General features: G+C 41.6%; 3 protein-coding genes across 4 annotated transcripts; all 3 read left to right on the top strand.

The window, feature by feature from the left end:
- The first annotated feature begins 40 nt into the window (after positions 1-40).
- On the top strand, positions 41-6,846 carry hadhab (hydroxyacyl-CoA dehydrogenase trifunctional multienzyme complex subunit alpha b). Its single transcript, XM_085768131.1, has 20 exons — positions 41-177; positions 925-966; positions 1,101-1,171; positions 1,254-1,387; positions 1,536-1,674; positions 1,764-1,883; positions 2,093-2,195; positions 2,389-2,511; positions 2,612-2,730; positions 2,876-2,932; positions 3,022-3,131; positions 3,436-3,570; positions 4,263-4,434; positions 4,545-4,631; positions 4,726-4,866; positions 4,995-5,063; positions 5,213-5,408; positions 5,519-5,633; positions 5,760-5,905; positions 6,081-6,846. The coding sequence occupies exons 1-20, from the start codon at positions 111-113 to the stop codon at positions 6,224-6,226; spliced, it is 2,292 nt and encodes a 763-aa protein (XP_085624257.1). The 5' UTR covers positions 41-110; the 3' UTR covers positions 6,227-6,846.
- Positions 6,847-7,000: 154 nt separating this feature from the next.
- Positions 7,001-13,435, top strand: LOC146963445 (kinesin-like protein KIF3B). The gene is made up of 8 exons (XM_085768490.1): positions 7,001-8,829; positions 8,929-9,030; positions 9,254-9,376; positions 9,786-9,904; positions 10,613-10,729; positions 11,531-11,645; positions 12,292-12,470; positions 12,579-13,435. The coding sequence occupies exons 1-8, from the start codon at positions 7,429-7,431 to the stop codon at positions 12,727-12,729; spliced, it is 2,307 nt and encodes a 768-aa protein (XP_085624616.1). The 5' UTR covers positions 7,001-7,428; the 3' UTR covers positions 12,730-13,435.
- A 159-nt stretch (positions 13,436-13,594) lies between these two features.
- asxl2 (ASXL transcriptional regulator 2) lies at positions 13,595-27,334 on the top strand. Of its 2 annotated transcripts, XM_085768488.1 has the most exons (12): positions 13,595-13,789; positions 15,191-15,273; positions 16,279-16,387; positions 16,575-16,716; positions 17,958-18,076; positions 19,746-19,866; positions 20,181-20,240; positions 20,683-20,843; positions 21,082-21,178; positions 21,331-21,436; positions 22,279-23,020; positions 23,484-27,334. In XM_085768488.1, exons 1-12 carry the CDS (start codon positions 13,733-13,735, stop codon positions 25,332-25,334), a joined length of 3,648 nt encoding a protein of 1,215 aa, XP_085624614.1. In that variant the 5' UTR covers positions 13,595-13,732; the 3' UTR covers positions 25,335-27,334. The 2 variants fall into 2 exon arrangements, with proteins under 2 accessions (XP_085624614.1, XP_085624615.1); XM_085768489.1 differs by lacking the exons at positions 13,595-13,789; positions 15,191-15,273; positions 16,279-16,387; positions 16,575-16,716 and adding an exon at positions 17,008-17,252.
- The last annotated feature ends 543 nt before the right edge of the window (positions 27,335-27,877 follow it).

Below are 27,877 nucleotides of genomic sequence, written 5' to 3' on the forward strand. Positions count from 1 at the left end.
ACTCTGAATTTCTTGAATGATAGCAGCAGGCAGGCAGCCCCACACTGACACACCACCGAGCTAGTTAGCTTCACTTCACCCACTGCAGCTGACTGACCTCCGCTCCCAAGATGGCTGGTGTTCGAGCCCTTGGTGTTCTCTCCAGATTGACATCAAGAAGATATCCCCTCTTCACAGGTAGAAACTGCACCTGTTATGTTTTTAAATTAACGTTACGAGGAAAAGCAGCGTGACATACGCCAAGTGTCGTAGATTAGCTTGTTAGAGTAGCTGTTAGCTTCAACTAGTATGTTATACAGAAACGTGTGGCAGAAAATGAACACAGTCGTTTGTTTTATTATTATTTTTTTTTTACAGCAAACATACGCCCCAATGGACATTTGCTTATATTTATAATTGACAGGTTCACCTTTTATTGTACTTTTCAGTTACGACTTGTTCGCAAACTTGCTATTAATGCTAGCTAGCTGGCTACTACGGAGTCACGTAAGTTAGGAGGAGGAGGAGGGGAGGGTTGATCTCGAAATAAAAGTTTAAAACAGACTTTGAGCTTCCACTTTTTATTATGCATTGTCCCTGTCAATGTAGTTGAGGCGAGGTTAACGCAGTTTAAAAAGGGATATATTATGAAGACCTGTGCCATTCATTCGCCTTTGTGATGGCTACAGTGACTCTGTGGTAGGCGGGGAATCTAGGTGAAGGGTCATTTTCCACTGGATTGCACAGTATGGCAGAGACTGTCTGAGGTCACGGCAGTATTATCTGAGCGTCTCGTATACATGTCATGTAGCTGTATGAGGATTTTTTTGGGGGGGTTACAGTTTTTAAGATTAAATGCAATGTTTTTGTGTATTTATAAAACTTGTTGTTGCACTGGATAATATATAATATATTGTGTTTTTGTTTTGCTTCATGTTTTTACAGGCAATAATTTTCGTACCTTCTCCATAGCTCCTGCCATGTTAGGTAATCCAAAACCCATATACACATTTATACAGTATGTGTTAAAAGTGCCTGCTCTTTAAATATCGTCTGCTTAAAAATAAGTCACCCTGACACAATTATTTTCTCACTACACATTATCTTCCCTTTATTTTTAGCCCGCACACATGTGAACTATGAAGTCAAGGGCGATGTTGCTGTTGTACGGATTAATGACCCAAACTCCAAGGTAAGAGATCATTAAGACTAAAGTCTGACAGTTTTCACTGCTGGGATGAAAGGTGAACCTATATTGTGATATATCCCCTCAGGTTAACACCTTGTCAGTCCAGATGCAAAAGGAGATGGCAGAAGTAATGAATGAAGTGTGGACAAACGATGCTGTTCACAGTGCTGTTCTAATCTCTTCAAAACCAGGGTGTTTCATTGCAGGAGCTGATATTAAGTAAGTGAGATGCCCTTAAATCCACTGTCCATATTGAAATGTTTGTAGGATTAAGCTCTGTCATTGTCTTTAAAGGAAAAGTCCAAGAGGTTTGTTGTGTCTTTTGAATTTCTACATATTTTTCTCATATATTCTACTTTTCATGCAGTATGATCCAGGGCTGCAGCAGTGCAGAGGAGGTCACCACACTTTCTCAGGAAGGGCAGAAGATGTTTGAGCTGATTGAAAAATCTCCCAAACCTGTTGTTGCTGCCATCAATGGCTCATGCTTAGGAGGAGGCCTAGAGGTAAACATTTCAGCAGCAAACTACATGTTAAACTTCCCTGGAAATATTTGACAATAACATGATATCCAATTGTTCGTTTTACATTTCAGTTTGCCATTGCCTGCCAGTACAGAGTTGCAACAAAGAGCAAGAAAACAGTTCTTGGTACTCCTGAAGTAATGCTGGGTCTTTTACCTGGAGCTGGTGGTACTCAGAGACTCCCTAAAATGGTTTGTACTGAAATCCTACCCCTAATTTCTCTCATTTCAAAGAATATCTTCACATCGCTGTTCACTTCCTGGTTGTTTCTTCCCTTTAGTTTCAACATAGATGTGACAATATTTTGATCACAATTTCCATTCCCACGCCTCACTGTTTGGACTACACATAGCTCTTTGTTAGTAGATCAGTTTACATGTTTACTTCTGTTACCTTTTAGGTTGGGCTACCCAGTGCCTTTGACATGATGCTAACTGGAAGAAACATCAGAGCAGATAAGGCCAAGAAGATGGGTCTTGTTGACCAGCTCGTAGACCCTCTAGGTAAAAAGATATCTTGACTCGCACGTGATTAATAAATCACTTAACTTGTTTAATTCAGTAGTCTTAAAATATTCCTACTTGTTTATTTGCTTTTTGATCAGCGTTGCACTGTGGATGAGTTGTTGTTCGTGATAAAGATGTTTTGCTAAGATTAATCAATGTTATTTTTGTGTTACCTCTGCTTGAATCATAGGACCTGGCCTGAAGAGTCCAGAGGAGAGAACAATCGACTACCTCGAGGAAGTTGCCATTGAATGTGCCAAAGGAATCGTCAGCAAGAAGATCCCTCTGCGCAAAGAGAAAGGAAGGATGCAGAGTAAGTTGGTGCTTCATTTATTGAGCACTGTCTTGATTTGTAGACACTTGTGTTTGTTTTATCTTAAATTGAATAAATAATACATTTCATCTCTCTACAGAACTTCAAGACTACATTATGAGCTTTGGGATTGTCCGGAATCAAATTTACAAAACTGTCCACGGTAAAGTTATGAAAATGAGCAAGGGACTTTATCCAGCACCCCTGAAAATCATTGATGTAAGTAAAAGCTCCTTCTAATCAACAACTTTAAAGATAGATTTGAGAGATGAGATTTAACTTGATGTGGAAATCCTGCAGTAGACTTCCTGTTCTTATTCTTTTGACATGACCTGAAATTTAACTGTCATTTATTTTTTCTCAGTGTGTGAAGACTGGAGTAGAACAAGGTCCTGTTGCTGGATACTTGGCTGAGTCTCAGGTAAATTTGTCACCCTTTGTCATCTGTAAAGTTTGCATTCACAGTAATGCTTTGTAAGTGACCATCACTGATTTCCATGTGTATGACAGAACTTTGGTCATTTGGCAAGAACCTCAGAATCAGGGGCTCTGATTGGTCTGTACCACGGTCAAGTTGCCTGCAAGAAGAACCGCTTTGGTACTCCTGAAAGAGAAGTGAAGTAAGTGACTGTCATGTTCATGTGGTGATCTCTGTGATTTGTCGACAGTGAGCACATGTTCAACCTAAACTTGACATTCAGACCAGTGTGTTTGGTCATAGTCAAATACTTCTCTACTGGTACAAATCCAGGTCTGCTACTCATGCTGACAGATCTATCCTTTCAAACAGCACCTTGTGTCTTTGCTGTACTCTAACTAAAGTATAAGGGTCAATATTTGTATTGTTTAATGTGCCCTGTATCTTTTAACATGGTAGATAAATTGTCTGTCTTTTTTTCCTCTTCTTTTTGTTTTAACCATCAGGACTCTTGCCATCTTGGGAGCAGGTCTGATGGGAGCAGGTATTGCTCAGGTGACGGTGGACAAAGGTGTGCACACAATCCTGAAGGACACTACAGTGGCTGGACTGGGCCGGGGAGAGCAGCAGGTTTACAAAGGGTGGGTGATCTATCACTGCAAACTTTTATTCATTCTGCTCATGGATATTTAACAGATCAAGGACCCTACTTTCATGGCAGCACAACAACCACCTCAGTCAATGTTCCAACAATTTAGTAATTGACACTAACTTACTGCTGCTGCTTTCCAGTTTTCTTTTTAGTACAAGCAGCATTTAATGTTTTGCATTTTGGCAATTCAAAACAATAGTAGAAATAAAACTGGAAAAAAATGTCATTGCAATAGCATTTTTATCATTTAATTCTGTCGTCTATTGTTGAATAAAAAACCTACATCATCCTACATCTGGCTGCAGGTTAGAGCTGATTTCCTGGGCAAACCTCTTTCCAGTTGTGGAGTTGCTATCATGTCATGCGTCAAAATATGGAATGTAATAATCCCCACATCCTTTGATTTATATCGCACAGCCTTCAGCCATTTGGCACTTTGTGCTGCTGCACCTACGTGAACCAAAATAGCACTTGAAGATACGCAGTTCATGTGGCCAAATGTGCTGCTTTGCATGTGTCATTGTGCCTGCATGGTTAAAATAGGGCCACCCTGTATCTAAAAATGGTAGCTAAAGTAACTGAGCCAGATGACAGAAGCATCTCAATCTTTCAAATCACCGCTGGAAGTTGAAATGTGTGTTTGTATGCTGATGAATCATTTCAACCTTTATTTCCAACAAGGCTCAACGATAAGACCAAAAAGAGGAACATCACATCATTTGAGAGAGACTCCATACTGTCCAATTTGACTGGCAAGCTGGATTACAGTGGCTTTGAAAAGGCCGACATGGTCATTGAAGCTGTGTTTGAAGACATTAACATCAAGCATGCCGTCTTGAAGGAAGTGGAGGCTGTAAGTGTGACTGAAGAGACTTAAACATTGCCTACAAACACAAAGTACTCACAATGGTTTTATAGTTGTGACTGAGCTGTGACTTTGAGCTAACAGACATCTGCCTGCAGGTGGTCCCCCCTCACTGCATATTTGCCAGCAACACGTCCGCTCTGCCCATCAAGGACATTGCTGCTGGCAGCAAGAGACCAGACAAGGTATGTGCAAGGGAGCGTCATAATTTGAAAATCTTTGTTTGCCTCTAACTTGTAAGACAGTGTTTCTGAACATCGTTTGTCTCTGTATCCTCAGGTGATTGGAATGCACTACTTCTCTCCAGTCGACAAGATGCAGCTGCTGGAGATTATAACCACTGATAAGACGTCAAAGGACACTACAGCCTCTGCTGTGGCCGTCGGCCTGAAGCAAGGCAAAGTCATCATCGTTGTTGGGGTCAGCTTTGGTTTCTTTAAAAAAAACAACAACTTTGAAATGATCTTCACATTTTTTTTTTAAATAAATCCCTAATTAAATATAACATATTGCACTGCACTAATATCTTGACACCAATGTGTTTGCAGGATGGACCTGGATTCTATACAACAAGGTGTTTGGCTCCAATGTTGGCTGAAGCTGTGCGAGTACTTCAGGTTGGTAGCAACAGTACAAGCTGTAGCTGTTAATACTTTCTTTATTGTGTAGCAACATGGGGCAGAGTTGGCTCACTCGAACAAAGCATACGCATAAGTTATAGATGTTATAAATACAGGATATTGATTAGTCCATTGTGCATTCACAGGAAGGAATTGACCCCAAGAAGTTAGATGGACTCACCACCAGCTTTGGGTTCCCTGTGGGTGCAGCCACACTGGCTGATGAAGTCGGCATTGACGTAGCCGCCCATGTGGCAGAGGATCTTGGCAAAGCTTTCGGCTCACGCTTTGGTGGTGGAAATGTGGAGGTTCTGAAGACCATGGTGGACATGGGATTTAAGGGTATGGGGAGTTACTTTGTAGGACTCGGTCACACTTGAATATTTAATCTATTTAATATTTACCATGTGTTGTACAATTATTTTATTTTGTCACTTTCATATCCCCATCAGGCCGTAAATCAGGAAAGGGTTGCTACGTCTACCAGCCGGGGCTCAAAGTGAAAGAGGTCAACCCAGATATCGGAGAGATCCTTGAGAAATACAGGATAACACCAAATCCTGCTGTGTAAGATGACACTGCAGAAACTGCAAAAGTCTTAGTTGCTCTATTCAAAACTTCAATATTTTGCATACATGTTATAGTTGTTAAACTTGTTCTTGTTTAACCTTTTGAAATACTCTGTTTTTACAGTTCGTCGGACTCTGATGTGCAGTACAGGCTTGTTTCTCGCTTCGTCAACGAGGCCGTGATGTGTTTGCAGGAGGGTATTCTGAACAACCCCTTGGAAGGAGACATTGGGGCTGTGTTTGGACTGGGATTCCCTCCCTTCCTCGGAGGTCAGAAAATCAGCCTTAGTGTCATGTCCACCAGGGCTTCTTATTCTGTGTCTGTATACTGTCAGTGGGGGAAAAGCATTACCTCCCTAAAGTCTCTCCCGTTGCACTATTTCATCTATATTTTGAAAGGTCAGATGTCTCGTATTCTATCTAAACAAAGTTTTACTGCTTCCAGGTCCGTTCCGTTTTGTGGACTCCTTCGGTGCAGACAAACTGGTGGAGAAGATGAGGGCGTACGAAGCCGTCTACGGAAATCACTTCACTCCATGCCAACTCCTGCTGGATCACGCAAAGGATTCGAGCAAGAGATTTCACAAGTGACCGACTCACCACGCGTGCCAGTAGTTCATAATAAAGCCTGCTACATGAGTGGAGGCAAACAGGTTGAAGATGCACTTAGTTTCCAGTTCATTGGGTACACCTAGCAAAAAATGATGTCCTGCAAAAAAAATGTTATTTTTATAACATCCAGCGTTTGTTGGGACTGTTTCAACTGTATGATCATTTTTGCATGATTGTGGTGTTGTACAGCAATAACATAGAAGTGCTCTTTACGCAAGTGAATACAGTTGAATCAACACCTCTTTAAAACAGTGCATTATTTTTAGCTGGGTGTACCTAATAAACTTGAGGGTTGTAATATTTGCAGTAACAAATCATGTTTCTTTTATTGTACTTTAACAATATTGATTTACATGATGGTGTATAGATTAAGGATCATAAGAAGCCTAATTATTCACACATTGCATTGAAAGACACTGCAGAGACAGAGTAATTCAAATATTTTCCAACAGACAAATTGATTTGTCATTACTGATGAATGTCTACCAGTATGCTTCAGCAAGTGTCTTTATCTTTTTGTACATTAAAAGATTTCCTGGCCTGGTTTGAACGGTGATGTAAATGTGAAGCTTGAATAAATGTTTTGTTATTGAATCGAAGTTGTTTTTTCTCTAATTTTTTTTCTTTTTCTTCTTGGTGCGTTCACGTACTGGTTAAACATAGAGTTAATTTATCAAAACATCACAAAATTACACCATCGCCGTGGAAGGACCATGACAAGCTTTTACTCAAATCCAATTCGTCGCGTAGGTCACATGTCTGGTTTCCATTGTCCGCAGAGCAGGGTGTGTACCGCGGGGAGGCTGTGTGGGCTGGGCTGGGCTGGGCCGGCTGGCTGGCTGGCTGTGTGTGTGTGTGTGTTTTTCCTCCAGCAGCAGCAGCATCCTCCTATTTAGCATCCTGTGACATCGCATCCTTTTCTGGAAGATGCTCGGGGCGGAGGAGCAGCCGCCTCATGTGGAAGATCCGAGCGGCTCAGAGCGGCTCACATGAGGTGTGACTGTCTCCTTCTGCCGCTGCTGCACCTGCACGGAGGAGGGAAGGCGCTGAACGGTGCAGCCACCGCCCGAGGATGACGATGATAATAATAATGGTGATGATGGCCTTTTTAACGTGGTGAGGGACAGGTCTGATTTTTTTTTGTTGTTGTTGTTGTATTTTTTTTTCATAGTGGCCTAAAGATGTCTAAGAGTAAACATTGTGAGGCGGTCAGGGTGGTGGTCCGCTGCCGGCCGCTCAGCAGGAAAGAGACAGCGGAGAGTGAAAACATTTTGCAGATTGATGACAAACTGGGACAGATCACCATCAGGAACCCGAAGGCACCACCTGATGAGCCGATGAAAGTGTTCACGTTTGACTCCGTGTATGGCTGGGATTCAAAACAAAGCGACATTTACGATGATGCGGTGAGACCTCTGGTGGAGTCCGTGCTGCAAGGCTTCAATGGGACTATATTTGCCTATGGACAGACCGGGACAGGTAAAACATTCACCATGCAAGGGGTGGGGCATGATCCAGAGAAGAGAGGGGTGATACCAAATTCATTTCAGCACATTTTCACACAGATATCCAGAACTCAGAACCAGAAATACCTGGTGAGGTCATCCTACCTTGAGATCTACCAGGAGGAAGTCAGAGATCTGCTGTGCAAAGATAACAACAAGAAACTGGAGCTAAAAGAAAACCCAGACTCTGGGGTTTATGTCAAAGGCTTGTCCTCGGTGGTGACGAAGAACGCCACTGAGATCGAACATGTGATGAACCTGGGAAACCAGTCCAGGTCTGTGGGGTTCACCAACATGAACGAACGCAGCTCCAGGTCTCATGCAATTTTTGTCATCACCGTGGAGTGCAGCGAGGTAGGGCCAGATGGAGAGGACCACATCCGGGTCGGGAAGTTGAACATGGTCGACCTGGCTGGCAGCGAGCGCCAGAGCAAGACCGGAGCAAAAGGGAAGAGGATGAAGGAGGCTGCCAAAATCAACCTGTCTCTCTCAGCACTGGGGAATGTCATTTCAGCTCTGGTGGATGGCAAGAGCAGCCACATCCCCTACAGAGACTCCAAGCTGACCCGCTTGCTCCAGGACTCGCTGGGCGGCAATGCAAAGACTGTCATGATAGCAACAGTGGGGCCTTCGCACAAGCATTTCAGTGAGTCCCTGGCCACACTCAGGTACGCCAGCAGGGCCAAGAATATAAAGAACAAACCTCGGATCAATGAGGACCCCAAAGATGCCCTGCTGAGGGAGTTTCAGGAGGAGATTGCACGCTTGAAAGCCCAGCTGGAGGAGCAGGGGATGCTGGCAAAGGAGAGGAGGAGGAAGAGGAATAGTAGAAGACTGAGTAAAAACATGGCTGGTTTGGAAGAGGAGTTCCTTAAAGAGCGGGATGTGGATATTTGGAAGGCTTTGCCGGAGGAATGGGATGAGAAACACTACATGAAAGAGGGAGGCGACGTCCACAAGAGTCTGATCTGCCAGGGAGGCAGCGAGAAGTTAAAGCCCCTGAATGAACACAGGAAAAGCGTGGAGGACATGCAGTGGGATCAAGATGCTGTGGAGAAGATCATAGAGAAGTATAAGGTACCGTGCATTGTTATTAAAGAGCACAGTGATAAATGTGACCCCAGTGGAACAAGAAAAGATTTGCATAAATAATTTATTGTGTTTCTTTGTTCACAGACGATGGAGAGCAAGCTGTTAGTCGGAGGAAAGACTATAATTGATCACACTAATGAACAACAGAAAATGCTGGAGTTGAAGAAGCAGGAGATTGCAGAACAGGTAATTTGTAGTTTATAATAACAGGAATGATTAAATGCATATTTTCCCCAAAATTTAATATAAATATAAAATATTATTCACTGCCACTTTTCAGTTCATGTTTATACAAGCATAATTGCAAGTTCTCTGATCTCACACACAGATTGGATCCTGAATTGATTATCAAGGGTGTACTTCTTGTAATAAAATTAAATTGAGCTAAATGGTTGTCTGTGATTTGTAGATAAGAAGAGAGCGGGAGATGCAGCAGCAGATGATGCTGCAGGATGAGGAGACCTTGGAAATGAAGGAAACCTTCTCCTCCATGCAGCAGGAGATAGAGCTCAAGACAAAGAAGCTGAAGAGGGTAAGATGACTCACACCCACACGCACTGATTTGCTCCAATGTCATCATCACAAAAGCTCAGCCACTGATGTGTTTTAAGGATTAAACCATTATTCAATCAGTTACTGTAATCCTATTTGCGAACAAGGATCCTTTTTTGTTTTCAAGAGAGACATCACCAGGAGAGGCCACACTTGTGAATCCATGTCTCTCTGGACAGAGCTCTTACTTTCTGGTGTTGAGGAATAATTTAATTTCTCATTTCTGGTGGGCGGAGAACATTTTGGTCACTTGTGTCTTTAGGCAACACAGAAATTAAGTTAGTCGTAATGGATGTCTTGTCAGTTTCTGATACATCTCCGCAATCCGCCTCCCTGGTACCTCATGTAAACAATGACACTAATAATTCATATGTCCCTGTTGTGTACAGTTGTATACCAAACTGCAGTTGGTGAAGGGGGAGATAAAAGATGTCATTGATGAACATGTCATGACCAGACAGGAGCTTGAACAGACACAGAATGAGCTCACCAGAGAGCTAAAGTACAAGTAAGTTCATGACCCACGTCAGTAAATACACACAGATACATGTTATCATGTCTTTAACATGTTTGTCTTTTGTGTAATTTTTTTTTTTTTTTTTTTTTTTACAATATAATAATGCACAATTACAATTAATTTGTTGTTGCACATAATCCTGCCCATATCCTGTTGTTAGGATTGTCCTATGTTGATTTTGTTTTATGCACAGTATTTTGCACAAGTATCTGCACAATAGCAGATTGTCTGCACATCATAACAGTTGAACATCACAACATATTTTATATCAAACTTTAAAACTAATTTAGGTAATTACACACCCAACAATTGCAGTGATTAATTTTTATTTCAAAAACAACACCTTGCACATGGCCTTGCCTTATCAGACTGAATTTCTTCACAGTCACTGTGATGCAATATGTTTTATAGTATAGTATAGTATAGTATAGTATAGTATAGTATAGTATAGTATAGAGATGTATTAACATTAAAATATTTAACTTTTTAAACTTTGTCTACAGTACACTGAAATCTATGAACATATAACTCACAAATCAGGGTAGGACAAGAAGCTAGCTATGCAATGAAAGTGTAACTAACTTAATATGTAACCCAAAGTATCAGGTTTGGTGAGTTTACCTGTAATTATTAACATGTAAAATTATACGGAAATGACCTCTTTTCTCAGATGACACATACTTGTATTACATGTTTCAGATATCTCTTAATTGAGAATTTTATACCTCCGGAGGAAAAGAACAAGATTATGAACAGGCTGCACTTTGACAGTGAGGAGGATCAGTGGAGACTCCAGCCAGTCATCCCATCAGAGAGGTCAGTGAACTCATCTCACTGCGCTGACATGTGATACTGCATGTGGTACATTAGAGACAGAGGAGGAAAAAAAATCCTCAGAACAAATTTGAAATCAGCACCTTCAAATCGAGCTATTCAAAAAGACCAAAATGCATTGCAATGTAGTAGTGAGATAGATTTTGTTATGTGGTCTGTCAGTGGTGCAACCTTTGTTACAACAGGGAAAACATTTACTCTGTAGCTATTATAGTTCTTTTGGCCGCCATATACAACTGAATGTGCATTCCTGCTCTAAGGGCTGTCAGTCAACTATGACATGTAGGAAATCAGTAACAAAAGTATAGAGTTTAAGTTCACAGAGGGTTAAGTTTGTAAAATGAATAAATGAACTGAAAGATTTTCATAAAACAAGTCACAGATAGATGACACAAGAGCTTACTGAAGTAGATTTTTATGTGATTATACCACCTCTTATTGTTTTAATGCCAAAGGCTTTTGCATTGTAATGAGATGTTACCACCAGGAGATGACAAAGAGAGTTTTTCAGCTCTTATTAGATTTCACATTAACAGACAGTGAATCTTTTTTCTACCAAGGACTCCAGATAGACTTGTTTCATTGTTTTTTTTTTTTACAGAAACAGTTTAGGTTGAATATGTCATAAGGAAAATAGGACTAATAATTGTTTTTCTGGTGGCAGCTGATCAGTTAGTTGACCATATATGGGGCTTTTTCAGAAACTCACATCTTAACCACTTAACTAAGTCTACATGTATTCAACTGACTCCAGATACTTCCTCTCCCGTGTCCTTATCCCAGTGCACCCACTCAGGTCAAGAGAAGGCCTCTCTCGGCTGTGGGGTACAAGAGGCCAATCAGCCAATATGCACAGATGGCAGTTGCCACAGCAACTGGGGCCCCATCTAGATACCAGGTCAGTGTTTGGGCATTCATGAGCTCAGTTGGGAAAAGTACAGCAAAGAGAGAGCGAAAGACATGTAAAATACTGGTATTAGGCACCATATTTCTTCTTAGCTGGAGGATGTGAGGATGGTAGTAGCCATGGAAACCTTTCACAGCTTGAACTGTTGCATCTTTTGCTAGTGATAAATCAATGTAATGTCACAAAGCAAGAACATTTTCTACTAATTAAAGTGGAAGTGGATGACATTACCTTCCAGTACTTTGATGGTTCATAGACAGTCATAAAAATAAGTCTGCATTTTAATAGTAGTATTTTCAATGATGTTGGCTCCCAATGCTTTGTTCCACACTCTGTTGCACTAAGTTTAAAAATGTAGGTCAGTTCAGCTTTGTAGTGCACTGTCTTGTGTTATTATAAGAGACTGTTAATAAAAGTGAGAATTTACTCAAGATGTTTCATAATAGAAACTTTGAAGGAAAGGGGAGCTGCGCTGGAGCAGATGGAGGAGTTATGAATAAATATTGAATTTGCTTTTTTACAACAAACAGATGCAACTAAAAACTACAAGACAACAGGCAGCTGGAAAATACACTATTTGTATACGAGTAGCCTAGCTGTTCTATTAAAACTGCAATTTTACTGTCTCTTTTCACAGGCTGAGAATATCATGCTGTTGGAGTTAGACATGTCTCCACCAACCATGTTCACCTTGAACCTTAATGGAGCTCACCTGGAGAGGGCATTTTCTCCACGGCTGATGCGGGATCTTCTGGCGACTGTTCCCATTAGAGAGAGGAGCGGTGCCTCGTCGCGGGTCAGGAAATCCCAGTCCTGGTGAGGAAAAACATCAGTGAAATTCTATAGATAGCTACATTATGTGATGATAAATCAAACATATGGATCTTTGACGATAAGTAAGTCTGTCTTTATTGCGGTCTCTAGGTATCAGGCACCACAAGCGGCATCTGTCACATCATCGTCATCCTCCACCACTCTTGCGTCAGGATCTCAAAGCTTCTCTCCCTCTCACAGGCAGAGACCATCCTCTGCTGCCTATCTCCCACTGGGAGGCCAACTTCATACAAGCCCCTGATTTGTGTTGATAGACCAGTAGCCTACTATAAGACTGGCTGTAGTTCAACGTGGCACAAAGTACTAGAGACAACTTAGAAAGGTGGATGGGCGGGGCGGGGTGGGTTGATGGGGGTGATTTGCCTTGGTTTTAAATTTATTTCTCATTTTGTTTATTTATTTTTAGAATTAATTTAGTAAGCATGCATCATTAAACCATGAAGACAAACATTAATTTTTACAAAGAACGTCTGTGGAGCTCTTTCAACTGTTTGCTAGCTTTTTTCCTACTGTTGCCTGAACCAGTTTGCAGTTTCTCTTGGCCTACACAGCACAGCTTAAAACGTCCAGGTTTGAAATGGATATCTTTTAAATCTTTTTCTCTATTTTTTATTTAATCAATCACTTACCAACAGAAACACTTTATCTTTTTTTTTTTTATTATTATTAATATTAAAGACTATACAATCTTTGCCTAAACAGAGGAAGTTGGATCTGGGAAGTGAGAGCCCCATCTACAGGGAGGGGATGACCACCCTTGTTCAACCTGTATGCTTGATGAATTGTTGCTTGAATTTGTAGCCATTGTAATTGTGAGCCAAAAAAAAATGTGAAGAAAGCTTGCAGTGCTATCTTGATTAGCTGCCTTATTTTTTCATAGTTGTGAAATCGTGCAAAGTCCATTTGCTTCTACACATGGAAATAAAACAGACTGAGATGATCTTGAATTGCCTGTGTGTTTTCACCGAGAGCTGCTGCTGCTGCGGTTTGTGCTGCAGTTCGTCCGCCTATGTGTGATCCTGGTTATAATTGCAGTTGACAGCTAAAATAAATACATGTGGGAAGCCTGGACTTTGAAATGACAGCTATATACAGTAAGATGACGTTTCCTTCTTTCGGAGTCACATGACTCTTTACAGTAAGTCCAACATGGCAGACGGAGTGGATCTTACGCGGTAACTAAAGCAACATTTCAACCAAAACAGACAAATTCATCAACACTACTCTGCAACAAGACATCCACAATGAAGGAGAGACAGAAGAAAAAGAAGGGGAGGACGTGGGCGGAAGCCGCTAAAACGGTATTTTTGAGCGTTATTACGTTCCCGTTTGTTGTGGTTGTTTTTCCTTGAACGCTCCCACTTGTACAACTGTGTTGATGAGTTCATGACCTGCTGGGGAAGACGAAATGTTGCGTACGCCGCGCAAGGCCTGTGTTGACGGGGGGGAGACAAATTTGAGAGCCGCTGTCACTTAGCTGTCTGGCTCTGGCGTGTCCCGTCACTGTTTAGCACCGAAGCAGCTAAATTAACCTGAGCTGTGCGCACCCAAGCATGCTAGCGAGAGAGAAAAAACAACCTCTGCGTGCTGTGTTGTGTTGTGTCTGGCGTGTGCGGGTGACATGTATGACAAGGTCCGAAGTAACAGTGAAGTAGTCACGTCAGTGTTGCGCGCTAGCCGTGTTAGCACGCTAGCTCATACTAGCCAATGCAACTTAACTCTCAGTTCGACAAAGTTTATTTGATAACCACGTTTTGGTAGTAAAGAAAAAAACACACAGTGAAATGTGCAGTGTTCACATGTCTCTCAAAGTTGTTACCTTCAGAAGTACACAACAGATGGCCATGTTAGTAAATCCGCTACATGCTAATAACGGCGTAGCTAGCTGCCTAGCCTAGCATGCTAATGAGTACTAAATATAAAATTCCCAGCAACTATTTCATAATGAAAGTGTAACGATACTGTTACAGAGGATATCAGCTATGAATACATTTAGTAGCTCATTTCTGTTAACTACCTTTTAATGTATAATTCACGATGTAGTTGACTCCATACGTTGTAAACTAATAGTAACGTTACTCCTAAACACGCATAAAGTCCTTTAGCTCAGGTTGTTGTTACAAAATAATATGAGCAGTCTTCATAAAAGATAAACAAGCTGGAAGCAAAGTGAAAGCATTATTGTTAGATTGACACTAAATGATTTTAACGATGATGTGATAGAGGAAAAGTTTCTACAGTGTGAGGTGTTGTTGTTGACATATTTTCTCACAGGTCATAATAAAGTGTGTGTGATTTTGCTGCATTCCCAGTTTATATTATCTTAACATAATGGCAGTGTTTCCTAGAATGACTGTACCCCCCCCCCCCCTTACCATGAGAAAATCACAGCTCAGTAGTTAACCGCCTGTTGTTTATTTTCAGCATTTTTCTCTATGTGCATTCATCCCAGAGAGCGGATCAGCATCATGGAATATCTCAATCTAAATCTAATACAGTGGAAAAGCCGCAATGTTTGTAAAAGATTTGTGGTGATGATTATTCTGAGCATCACATCCTGCTCTTAAACAGTCAGGGGAATAGGAATTTGTCAGAAAGCCTCAGTATGTGAAGGCTCAGCCCTCAGCTGAAGTAGACCCCATCGTGTTTTATGGAAACCACCAGTCCACCCTGTGTTTGATCATGATGTTTTGTTATTGTAGGTTTTGGAGAAATACCCAAACACGCCTATGAGCCATAAAGAGATCTTGCAGGTGATCCAAAGAGAAAGGCTTAAAGAAATAAGGTAAATACTTTCCTGGTGTCATCATATCTTCACTACAGCATACGTCCCTTATGTTAGGAGACATTTTCACGAGACAGAGAGAGAGTGAACTACGTGTCCTCCCTCTGTTACTGATTGTTTGTGTACTTCGCTTTCTTTTGATCACATAGTCTCAATTATTTTTATTCAATTAATAATTGTTTCGTTTCTTTTTGTTTCATTGTCACTGTTCTCATCCAGAAGGTAAGACAAAGCTAGCCCCCAACCCTTACCTTAACAAACTCACTGCAATGCCACTTTGTTTGGTTTTACCTTTGCATGTTATTAACAATAACATGTCCTAGGTTCAGTTGCATAAAGATATTAGACCCACATTCATATCTATACATGGATGTGCTAGAGCCACCTGTTGCATAAAAATATTCTATTCATTCATTGTATTATATAGTATTATAAAATATCTGACGTGCTAACAAAATAAATCATGATTGCTAATGCTGTATTTTTTTCTATATAGATGGGAAGCAATGTAAGTTAATAACACTAAGTAACTGTCAGATTTTAGCCAGCAATATTTGTAAATCTAAGTAGTTTAATTTACTAAATTATACTACTTAGGTGTAGGTTTTCTCTAATTCAACCGTATTACTAATTTTAATGTACAAAAAATAATCTCACACATCTAGATCTCTTGCATGACTGAGATGCAGTTTGACAGAATGAATCAAGATTTTTATGCAACAGACGTGTTTGTCAGAGCAGTTAAATCTGAGAACATCAGCCCCTTACAATGATTAGATCAGCCTTTGATGATTTTATGCAACTTTTTCCATGTAGAACTTGCAGATCCTCTCACAGCTATACTGTTGTGAATCTGAACTGAACTCACACATGTCCTCCTGATGCATGATAGCAAATCTCTCTACAGATATCAGACCAGCTTTTACCCTTCTTTGCGTCTTTCTCCCAACTGTCTGATTGGCACGGGAACAGATGTCTAATTTGTGTTTTTCTCTCATGATTCAGTGGAACCTCGCCATTGGCGTGTCTAAATGCAATGCTGCACACAAACTCTCGTGGCGAGGAGGGCATCTTCTACAAAGTCCCAGGCAGAATGGGAGTCTACACATTAAAGGTTAGTTACTTAGACACAGTGTGGTTCTTTTGCTAATTTCATTTTACTCTCTTAAGTTTGTATTCTTGAGGTGATTGTATTCGTCACAGAGTTTAGCTCTATATGTTTCTACCTGTCTTTTACTTTGCTTTATCCATCACATGAAAATAATACACGAAAATATGTGTGATCTATTTCCTTTATGCAGAAGGATATATCAGATGTGGCGAAAGAGCTGTCTGAGGATGACTCTGAGGACAGCAGTGACAATCTCTCTGACTCCAGAAGCACAGAAAACAACGGCAACGCCATGACTCAAGAGGGCAGGAGAGGACGATGGATGCGGAGAGGTATTGTGGACTGTACACAGCATCATTAATCACAATTTGCACATCAGTCACCATTCAATATTCATAATAGCATAATTATATGCTTGTCTACTTTTTATTGTAGACTATTGAAAATGTCTAAATGTCTATTTAAATTCCTGATTCCAAGAACAACTTTATTGTCATTATCAAAGTAATGTACCTCTTGTTGCGGGATTGTGCACTGATGTTCAACAGTCATGCAGGTAGACTCATTAAAAGAGACAGATGCCCCACTGAGCCTCAATAGATAATGACTCAAGGCGTAGGGGGGTAATAGCTGTGTACATGAGTAGATTTTCGTTGATTGGTTACCAAGCTCTATTATGCCAACAAGAGTTGACGCCCCTTCTCAACCGTTATTAAAAGTCATAGCGGAAACGCAGGAAACCAGCTGAAGTAGCAGTAGATGAGGCAAGTTGAGGGAAAGTGGCTTCCTCGCAAACATAAATTACACCAACTCATCGCAAAAATATTTCCTGGAATACACCGAGCATCAAACATGATGATAGCAAAAGGTGGGTTTTTTAATCTTTTAAAAACATGCTGTGCCCATAACGTATGGCGTCAACTGTTAGCCGAAGAGCTGCAGGCTGCGCATGATTATGGCATCACAGCAGTTCTTGCTCTTGTGTCTTGCTGCGGGGGTCAAATCATTGCTATATTGCAAACTGCACACCTGATTGTGCCTGATTGCAGCGCAAGTTTGGAGAAAGGGCTTTTCGTCAAGCACCAATTATTTTGGCCTCTCACTGACTCTCATTATTTTTCTCTGCCACTTGAATATTTTAAGTGACTGTTAAAACAGGAAACTGTATTTTTTCAGTATGACCCGTGACCACTTCCTGATTATGCACAAGTTAGAAACTGCCAAGCAAGTGGGAGGACTCCAATATTGTTCTATTTTTGAACTAATCAATGCAAAGAACCACAAAGTCAGATGCAAAGGAGGCAACCAGTGGAAATGCTGCGGTATGTAGAGAAGATGTTTCATTTGAAATAAACAGCTCACAGGTGAAGGGGAGGGGATCGTTCTGAACAATCGTCCTATTGAGATGTTCAGTCCTTTTTTAGTAATATGATATTTTAGCAAGGTAATGCAATCTGCTCCTTTGTGCACCGTGTTGGTTTCAGTTTCGTCAAAACAAAAGCATGATGTGATAAAGTCTGTACACCACCCTCAGGAAGTGTATTTTGTAACATCTGTTCTGTGCTTCTCGTAGTTCCCTCCAAGCTGCAGTCACAGCCGTCGTCTCCGCAGCCTCGATGTTCGTCGCCTTCTGTCCCCACCAGTAAGCTCATCTCTCCCTCGCAGAAGCACAGCAAGAAAGCATTGAAACAGGTATGGGAGAATTTTTATTTTTTATTTTTTCAAAAAAAAATTTTAATGCGTTCAAATTGATGGAGTTAGTGTATTAACTATCTGTGTAAGCAGCACACATAATAACTGTTGAAGGAGTTCCTGCCACACCCTCATACTCACACACACCCATAAAAATCCCTGCAGCCTCACACTACCGCAAAACAGAGTGTAAGTACCAGAGGCGAGCCTTTCAACGCTTCATTCTCCCGAACAAAGGATTTCCACTTAATCAGATAGTTGACTGTTACAGGTGATTTAATGGCAAATGAAAGCACTTATCAGTCAGCAGTGATAATAAAGCTGTTCAAGGCTCTTTTGTGAACTACTGAACAAAAGGATGGCAACCACTAACAATATTAATTGTTTACTCAGTTGTAAGAGGGAAGCTGCAATAACTACATCAACAATCACTAACTAATAGACTGAAAGGCAACACGTAAGGGCGGGACGAGCTCTTGGGAACTTTTTTGGAACTACACAAAAACTGATGAAAACTCTGGAACCAGAGACTAAATGCAGCACACCCTTCTTTCATTTTATGGCCTGGGTTTCTTATACTGTATGTGATATACTTGTTTTGATTTGCTTCTTTATATGACATGTTAGAAGATGTCTATGCCAGAAACAGAACCAACACCTATATCATTAACCCTGTACTTATTGATGTTTTTTTTTTTTAATTCAATAAAAATTAAAATGACAAAAAAAAAACTATCAGTAACATCTCAAATAATGCATCTGTCAACTTCAGGAAACACAACTTCAGGTTATTTCACATTTAGATCATCAGTTCAGATGCAGCCTCGTAGGTTGAGAGGCTAAGTCTTAACTTCCTGGGACTGGGCAGAAGTCAGGTTTTCAACATGAAGACATCCTTTTTAGATATCATAATGTTTTCATGTATTTCATGTCACAGTGATTTGTCAGGCATGAATCCAATGCATGTAATAATACTTGTGCTGACATGTGTTGAGTAAACATGTATATAACCCATGTTGGTGTTCCAGCAGGCGCTCATTATCCGTCCATTCCCTGTCTGTTCAACATCTTGTGCTGATTATTTAAAAACAATGAGGCGTCAGGGAAGAATGCCTATAGCTGGTTTTACAGAATAAATGTTCTCATAATCCACGCGTTCAACATTTTCCTATTGGCTGCTTTGTGCCTTTTGTGTTCAATTTAATTAGATTTCACTTGATTGCACAGATTGTAATTCACTCCATCTGTGCTGGTGTGGAACTTTTCTGCTCTGTAAGACCAATTTGTATTCATTTATCAGGCGGGGGCAACTCTAGAAGATGACAATTTGGCTTAAATAATAGTGTTGAGGGGCCTATTGTGTGTTTTCCTTCTCTGTTTCAATCATATCAAACAAAGAGGGCTGTGCAGACTGTCCCAGATTGTTTCTTTAAGCTGTTGATATTGTGTTTCTGAGGTTATCAGACTTCTTGACGGTTTTACAACAAGGAGGTGATTTATGCTGGTGTTATGCAACCTATGTTTCATTGCTCTGCTGTTATTTAGCTGTTATTTAACCAGGCAAGTGGCCCTGGTGGAGTAGTTGCAAGGAAACAGAGGGTTACACGCGTTCACACTCTTTTCTCATGCTTCTGGCTTGTTTTTCCTTCCTTATTTTACTTGTTTTCAGGCCTTGAAGCAGCAGCAGCAGAGAAACCAGCGCAGACAGGGGGGGATGCCAACCACCTCCAGTCCCAGACTGCTTCTAAAAACCATTAAAGATATGGCTGACAACATTACTACAAAAACTGGTAGGTGGCAGCTATTATATTGTCATAATAAGATGAGGGACTGAGTGCTTATTTCATTCTGTTTCTATATTTTACTAGGTTTAATAGCATGATATCATGCACAGTTTTGAAAATAAAGCCTGACATTGCTGCAGTTTTCAGTCATTGTCCTCGTCAGTTAGCAGGCGGTTTCAGAAGTAGACAACAAAATGTTTTCATTATTCCAACATGACTCATACGTTTGGCTGTAACAGTGTGGAAATCGAAGCAGGCAGCTCTCCTGTCCTGCAATTTCTCAGAGCTTTTTGTCTGCTCCTCTTCCTCTGTCCAAACAGACTCATGCCATCAAGTCGTACCCAGGAAGGTCTCTCAGAGGGCAGGTCGCCTCAACGCAGGTAAGTCAGGCATCTGCTTGAATTTAGAGTGGCTTGAAAACTGTAAGACAACATTGTTGTTGTTGTGACGTTGTAGATTTTTCCTATTTTTGACAAAGAAAACATGAAAATCGCAAAACTAATGCCAAAGCAGTCCTAACATAAAGTGCTGTCTGTGCTGTATAAGTCTATCATGTATTCCTCTTTGCCATAGACACCCATAGTTGTCTTACATAAAATCACAGGTTTGCGCAAACTCACAGTGCCTGCTTGCTTGTACCTAGAGGGGATAAACTCATTATTTCTAGATGTCAAGGAGCAAGTGAAATTATTCTACATGAGCAGAAAAGGAGAAGTAAAACAGATTGTATGCTTACATTTGCAAGTAAATTGCTCAAGATGTCAGCTGCAACACAGGATTATTCTGCACCACTGGACTCGTCTTTCTTGTTTTGTATTGCAGGGCAGATAAAACGTACCAAGTGTAAAATCGACGTGGAGACTCCAGACTCTATTCTGGTGAACACCAACCTGCGGGCGATCATCAACAAGCACACCTTCTCAGTCCTGCCCCCGGACTGCCAGCAGAGGCTGCTCAAACTTCTGCCCGAAGTTGACCGGCAGGTGGCTCTAAAATTATACATACTTTCATTTTAGTTTTTTTACATACTGTAGTGTCAACTTTATAGAATGTAACATTGCTGCTTTTGATTTCTGTTGATAACCATTTGAGAAGTTAAGATATTCCATGAAACAGTAAGAAGGTCTTTAAAAACTGTACTTAGTGATGTCTGTTGATGTGCTGCTGCAGTGATTGTCGTTATGATGATATAATTCACAACCCTCCGCCTCCTCTCTGCAGGCTTGCATGGACGGCCTTCTCAAGGTCACTAGTTCTGCCTTAAACAATGAGTTCTTTACATCAGCAGCACAGTCTTGGAAGGAGAGACTGGCTGAGGGTTAGTACAACCGCTTCCAACTCAAAACAGCATTCACTTAACATTCAAAAAAGACACTTATGTCACCAAGGTCCAGTGTGAATACGGTACACAGAACATTTACAGTGCAAATTTTCTCCTTTTTAAATTATGTAACATCTTTTTCTTTACAGGGGAGTTCACTCCTGAGCTGCAGCTACGAATGCGCCAAGAAGTTGAGAAGGAAAAGAAAGTTGAGCACTGGAAAGAGGCCTTCTTTGAGAACTACTATGGTGAAAAGTAGGTTGTTCTTCATGATTGATTTTTCATATTTTCCAAAAGGCAGTTCTTCTCAAATTAAATTCCTCTTTTTATGGGAGCTAAAAACAGAAGAATAGTAATCATGCCCCAATTTTTTCCTTTATATCATTAACAAGAATTTCTAATTTCAGCCACCCATAGTTATGTAAACAGTAGCATGTTTGAAAGGATTATTTTGAGTTGAATGAGATTGTAAGTAGGATCTAAACACCACCCTCCGCTCCCTCTCACATTACAGGAGTAGATGAATACCTGCCCTGATTTCTTTTTGGAAACATATGTTGTATCCATAGAGTATATCACGTTACCATGGAACTGTTCACAACATTGGATCGCATTTTTGTATCCAGCAACATCAAATTGCTTCAAGACGTGACTAATTCAAAATGAGTGGACCTGCAGAAGTATCTAGATGTGTATTAAATTGCAGTAAGTAAGTCTGGGTGAGATGTAGGAGACTAAATGTGCTATTGCTAGTTACCACACTCCCCCTTTTCTCATACACCATCTTGCACTGCAAGGCCACTCATTACTCAGCAAGTGAATAGGTTTTATTCATTTCAAAAAGATACACATTCACATCTTTGTGTAACTGCAGGTCAGCTTGACTTGTCAAAGTGTCCACAAATGCAGGGGAACTTTTCTAACTTTCATTTGAAAAATACTAAATTACTAAACCATCATTTTTAATGTATAAAATGGTGCAACAAACTAAAACAGTTTCAAAGCTCAGTGTTTTATAAATCTCCAGGTTCCTTTTAGAAAACAGTTGTTTCAGAGGGTTAATTTCTTTTTCTGTCTTCACTCTCCTTTTTCTCCAGTTCTGGGCTCAGCTACGAGGAATCCAAAGAGCTGACAAAGGCTGATCTGAATCAGGAGTCTGTCAGGCCCCAGTCTCCCCGTCCTCAGACAGGACCTGCCACTCAAGCGCCAGAGGAAACCAAGGGCACAAAGGACAGCAGCCAAACTGATGCCGCTGCTAGAGACGTAAAGCCGGCACAGACATCATCATCATCGCACGAACCTCTGAAGGCACCGGCTGCTCACAAAGAGCCGGCCTTCACCATGGAGCCCATGAAGACGCGACGCTCGCAATACAACGAGGATCGCAGGTTGAACACGGCGGCACAACACGCTGAGCCGACACCTGCGGTCCGAACACCGGAGGTGGAGAGGCGAACCGAACGAGGTGCAGCAGGTCCGCCGCCTGCTAAGGAGCGTAACAAGGAGGTGAAGGAGGAAAAACCTGAACTCCCCCAGTCACCTGTAAAGAAGAACCCTCCACCAAAGGCCAGTTCAGATTTAAAAGAGGATCAGCCCGCGTCCGTGGTTAAGCCTGCCAAGGAGAGTGAAGAGGTCACCGCTGAGCCTGGTGGCCCCTCGGAGCCCCTGAAAAGAAAATCTCTCAGTGAGACGGAGGGAGAACTGACACCAGAGAAAAGACCCCGGGTGTCGTCGGTTTCCTCGGTGTCTTCAGTCTCTTCGGTGTCCCCGCCAGCATCATCCATCTCCAGCCCTGCTACACCAACACAAACAACAAATCAGAGGGTTCCCCCACTCAAGGTAACATTGTTAAAACTCTCCTCTGATCTGTCTGTCTTTTAGAGAATCAAAAGCTAACCACTTGTAGGCTTGAAAAGTGCCTCTGACAACTTCTTTAGCTTGCTTCTTTGCGAGAGAGCAGCGGCTGCTGTCAGCTTGGATTTCCAGTAGCTAGTGTTGATTGCAACCCAGAGTCGTGGCAAAAAATGTGCAGAAATTTCCCTCACCTCTCCTGCAGCATAATCCATGTCTCCAGCATTGATTTCTGTGATCACAATGTTCCAAACAGTCTAAGATACCTCTGTAAATCCCAGATACTTTCTTGCAGCAGGGTTTTGTAGCTGTGAGACAGCGATAACAAGACACAAATATGTCACCTCTTGCTATATTGTGGAGAAACCGCTGGTTGTGGATGTTTTTTTCTCGTTTATCAGAAGCATTCCTACCAATAAACCTCTACCATTTGTCTCTTTTCACTTTGCAGATACCAGTGTCACGAATTCTTCCAGTTCCTGTGTCTCCCAGCCAAGTGTCACCCAGGACTCCCCTGCCCACCCCGCTGAGTAGCCCAGGCCGCACAGGTGCTCGCACTCTGGCAGACATCAAAGCCAAAGCTCAGCTCGCCCGAGCACAGCGAGCCGCGGCCGCAGCAGTATCATCTGCATCTAAGGGAGCGGTGTCGGGACCAGGACCAGGAGGAGGCAGTGGTGAGCAGACTCGGCCGTCACCCAGCCCCAGTCCAACATCCCCACAGGCAACAACCAGGTTAGCAACCACCAGCAGCAGCAGCAGCAGCAGCAGCACTCAGAACAGCACACCTTCTTGCCCACTTGACTCCTTTGGTCAGATTAGCCTAAACGGGTCTCAGACGTCTCATTCAAGCAAACCCGATGACACGCAGAAAGGTAATACGGCGAGTACTGTTGGTGCAGGACACCACAGCGTTCTGAAGAGTTCAAACTCCTCAACACAGTCTTCATCTTCATCTGTGCACACTCTGAAGGGACAGGAAAACCCTTCTCTAACTGGATCATCAACCAGGACCAGCTCCTGCATCCCTGCTAACAACCCGCTGGTCACGCAGCTTCTGCAGGGCAAAGAGGTTCCGCTGGAGCAAATCCTCCCGAAGCCGTTGTCCAAGGTGGAAGTGAAGTTGTCAAACGCACCCTCTGGTAGCAAGGGGAAGACGTCAAACTCCGCTGAGCACAGGGCTGATAGACAGGCGGCCCACCAGTTCAACACAGCGGGACGAGCTGGAGTTTTCTCAGAGTACTCGAAACATCACAGAGAACTTCCTGACAAGGAGACTCAGGAACAGATCCTGCAGGCGCTGATGCAGAGGAAAGTCCAGCAGAGTCAGCCTTATGGCAGTCTGGGTCCTCAGCACCCTCAGTACAAAGTCCATCAAATGATGCACGCAGAAGAGCATCAGGACCAATCCAGGATCTGCGTAGGCTTTCTGAGTCGCAAGAGGACGCCCAGACCCGCCATGACAGGACATTACCTGCTGAATGTGTCCACATACGGCCGAGGACCAGAGAGCAAGAGACTGCACCAGTCTGCCATCGCAAACACGTCGGTGTTTGGTTTAAAAAGGGAAAACATAGAAGGAGAAGATGTGGCTAAGGAAGAGGAACCAGCCAGGAAAGTTTTCTCTCCCGTTTCTGGGGGTCCAACAACAGAGCGGCAGGGACACTCGTTCCCCAAGTCTGAGGAAGCAGCAAGTTTTCAGCACTGCGCCAACATAAAGACTGAGCCTGGATCAGAGGACAGTGCAGCTGGTGGCGATAACAACAACAGCAGCGCGACAGCCAAAGACGCCAGCCCTTTTTCTCAGTCGAACCGAAGGCACCTCGAACTCTGCAATAGTAATCAAGGAAACTCCGAGCCATATCTTACCCCAGTGGACGCCAGTCACCAGCGGCCGTCTGCCTTCCCCACCCAGAGAACGCTCGATAATCAGGAACCTGTGGTGGCGTCGTGCTTCGGCGGCACCATCAGCATGTCCGTACCTCACGCTTTGAACCACAGCACTGCAGGCACCGTCTCCTCCACGTCCTCGTCAGAGGCCGACGCCGGCGGTGTCCACGGGAGCGTCATGTCTTTCTCGGTGACCGTCACCACCATACCTGCCGGCCACTCTTTAGACCACGGTAACCAAGGCGAGCCCTCGCCCGAACAGTCGTTCATCGAGGGCTCCAACATGGAGGACGTCCAGTCTAAATGCTACTGCCGACTGAAGGCCATGATCATGTGCAAAGGGTGCGGAGCCTTTTGCCACGACGACTGCATCGGCCCCTCGAAACTGTGCGTCTCATGCTTAGTGGTACGATGATACGAAATCAATAATAACCAGAAGATTTTTTTTTGCGGTTTGATCTGTTTTGAATCAAGGCACAAAGCAGGAGCAGGTCATTTTAGGATCAACGCAGAGCGGCGTGAAGCACTGCAGCCACGCTCCAGACGACAAAACAGCAGCCTGCGTGTGTGTGGTCGCTGTTGGAAAGGCAAAGATTTACACTGGATGGTCTTGTGTTTCACCGACGTCTAAGAACAATTGTTTTGTGCAATTGTTTGGTAGAAATGTCAATCAGTTTTCAATCAGATCAGTAGGCTGTCAGATGTGTCACAAATATAAAATCTGGCAATGTTTGCACTCAGCTAGGATTAGTGTTATATATTTTTTTAAATATATATATGTGTGTGTGTGTGCGAGAAGAGTGTGTGTGTGTGTGTGTGTGTGTAGTTTTTAAAAACGGAGGGAAAATGAATGTTGCTATTTTTGTAGAGTATAATGACTTGTGTTGTAGACTGACACTTTTTATTATTGGGCCTAATCAGTCATGGTTTATAGGCAAAAAAAAAAGGGCGCTTATGATAATCATTGGTTGTAGAGTACCTCCTATTTGGCATTTATGCTCGCATGGCAGGGAAGTGCAACTTACAGTAACTATTTTATATAAAAACTGTACATTTATTACTGAACACACTCAGATTTAAGAACTAGAAAAACCTGTATAGTTTTAGAAAGAGAATATAAAAGGAATTTTGAATGATACTTTATTAAAATCAACTCGTGAGAAATGCACATCACATCATTCTTTTGACTAAGGACGAAGCACTTGAAAACCACCTGGAGATATGGTAGTAGCTGTGTACAGCACTTAAGTTCAAACACAGGGAAAAGAAGAATCACTTGTTATATATATATAAAATATGCCTTTATGTTCCTTTTTAGAAAATGAAGATCTTCTCCATTCCAGGTTAAGGTCTAAACTCACTTCCTACTGTTTGAACCTGCGTTTTGTTTCCAAAAAGCCGGTTTGTAAATATCGTCTCCCTTGAAGTGGGGTTTCTCGTGCTTGTATATCTGTATAGATAGATCAGCAGAGGCAACGTTAAAGGAAAACAAAACACTCACGGCTGTGTGTTTTTTCACTGTAAATATTTGCTCATATATGATATATGCCTAGATGTAGAAATTTTATTTTTATTTTATCCGTGCAGCACACCGTGCTTGAGCATGTCCAGCTCTTTATTACAAAAAATGATTTTTACTGTGGAAGAACAGTAAATTATGGTAAAACGCTAAATGCTGGATCATGTAATGATTCAGCACAGCATGCTCAAGATTTTACAAAAACAATTTGGAGGTACAATATGACACCGATCACCTGCCAGCTGTGACACTTCACTTCAAAATGGCCTTTTTCCTCCATAGTGATGTGGTATATAAAGTTTTGTAAGCACAACATAATACTGAATCATCTTTATATACTGTACAAAGAGTGTATGTGATGTGCAACATTTGTGGTGTCAACACAGTGTTGTTACAACCTTGTGAGTGCTTTTATGATGATGTTAACACAATTTTAGTACTTGTTTTTACCACATATTAACATGCAAAAAGGCCAGTGAGAGGTGCTACATCAGTAGGCTTTTTCGGGTGCTCATACTGAATGCAAATAAACATGGATAATTTCTATTTTGAAGTCTCCTGGAGGTGCAGTGTAGGCCTGTTTTATAGCAATTATCTCAAAGGTAATATGCCAAAGTCACCTTAAGAAAAAAAAAAATCAGAACTTGTTTTTAATGTCTGACTAATTAATCAAAGTAATATATTTTAATTAATATATTTTAATATAGAAAAATCTATTTGCTAATTGTTTTGACAAATCAACAGGGTATTTACTATAATAATGTATTGGCTGTCCATTTTTGTCCTATAATTTTGTTCAGACCGGGCAGACCACCGTACCTTACAATACGTACAATAACTTGACTTTTGTAATTCAAATTGCCCAGGTAGCTAATACTCTGTATGGCCCAGGTTTTTCAAATGATCCATTCATTTATATTTTTCCATAGAGATGTTGTCTAATGTGTGTATCCTTCTAGTTGTCTACACTTGTGTCATTACTCAATCAAAACACAAACATGTTTTAAAATCAGCATTTTTTTTTTTTTAGATCTGTTGATTAATCCCAAGTAAATTAAAAATAATATATTTGTTATTGAAAAAATGGGGGGGCAATGTCTTGTGGAAAATTGGTTTTAAGTAGAGGGCTAGATTTGAAGAGGTTTCCACATATTTAGTGTAGTTGTTTCACTGAATCTGGTGTTACTACGTAGGATTTGATTCTGTCAACAAGAATTTGATTTGCCCCCATAAACATTTAGGTCTTTGAATGTGATGTTAACAGGCTGTATTTACTCACGTAGAGTCGGGGACTGGACTGCACTGCAAAAAAAAAAAAAAAAAAAATGTTACCACAAACATACATTCAATCACAACCCAAAAGGCAGCTGAAATCTTTGTTAATGATGACTGAAACACGAGTCATGCAGCAGTCCCCCACTGTCACTGAAGTTACCCGT

The sequence above is a fragment of the Trachurus japonicus genome, chromosome 22, assembly GCF_045865225.1.
Source record: "Trachurus japonicus isolate A0001 chromosome 22, Traja_1.0".
Taxonomy (NCBI): domain Eukaryota; kingdom Metazoa; phylum Chordata; class Actinopteri; order Carangiformes; family Carangidae; genus Trachurus; species Trachurus japonicus.

What these genes read in the sequence shown, in the direction of transcription:
- hadhab (XM_085768131.1), top strand. Translation starts at nt 111, where the DNA reads ATGGCTGGTGTTCGAGCCCTTGGTGTTCTCTCCAGATTGACATCAAGA. An exon ending in CATAGCTCCTGCCATGTTAG is followed by an intron (nt 967 to 1,100) that starts GTAATCCAAAAC and finishes CTTTATTTTTAG; the next exon opens with CCCGCACACATGTGAACTAT. An exon ending in GAGCAGCAGGTTTACAAAGG is followed by an intron (nt 3,571 to 4,262) that starts GTGGGTGATCTA and finishes ATTTCCAACAAG; the next exon opens with GCTCAACGATAAGACCAAAA.
- LOC146963445 (XM_085768490.1), top strand. Translation starts at nt 7,429, where the DNA reads ATGTCTAAGAGTAAACATTGTGAGGCGGTCAGGGTGGTGGTCCGCTGC. An exon ending in AGCAGGAGATTGCAGAACAG is followed by an intron (nt 9,031 to 9,253) that starts GTAATTTGTAGT and finishes TGTGATTTGTAG; the next exon opens with ATAAGAAGAGAGCGGGAGAT. An exon ending in GTCAGGAAATCCCAGTCCTG is followed by an intron (nt 12,471 to 12,578) that starts GTGAGGAAAAAC and finishes TGCGGTCTCTAG; the next exon opens with GTATCAGGCACCACAAGCGG.
- asxl2 (XM_085768488.1), top strand. Translation starts at nt 13,733, where the DNA reads ATGAAGGAGAGACAGAAGAAAAAGAAGGGGAGGACGTGGGCGGAAGCC. An exon ending in CAACATTACTACAAAAACTG is followed by an intron (nt 19,867 to 20,180) that starts GTAGGTGGCAGC and finishes CTGTCCAAACAG; the next exon opens with ACTCATGCCATCAAGTCGTA. An exon ending in GAAGGAGAGACTGGCTGAGG is followed by an intron (nt 21,179 to 21,330) that starts GTTAGTACAACC and finishes TTTTCTTTACAG; the next exon opens with GGGAGTTCACTCCTGAGCTG.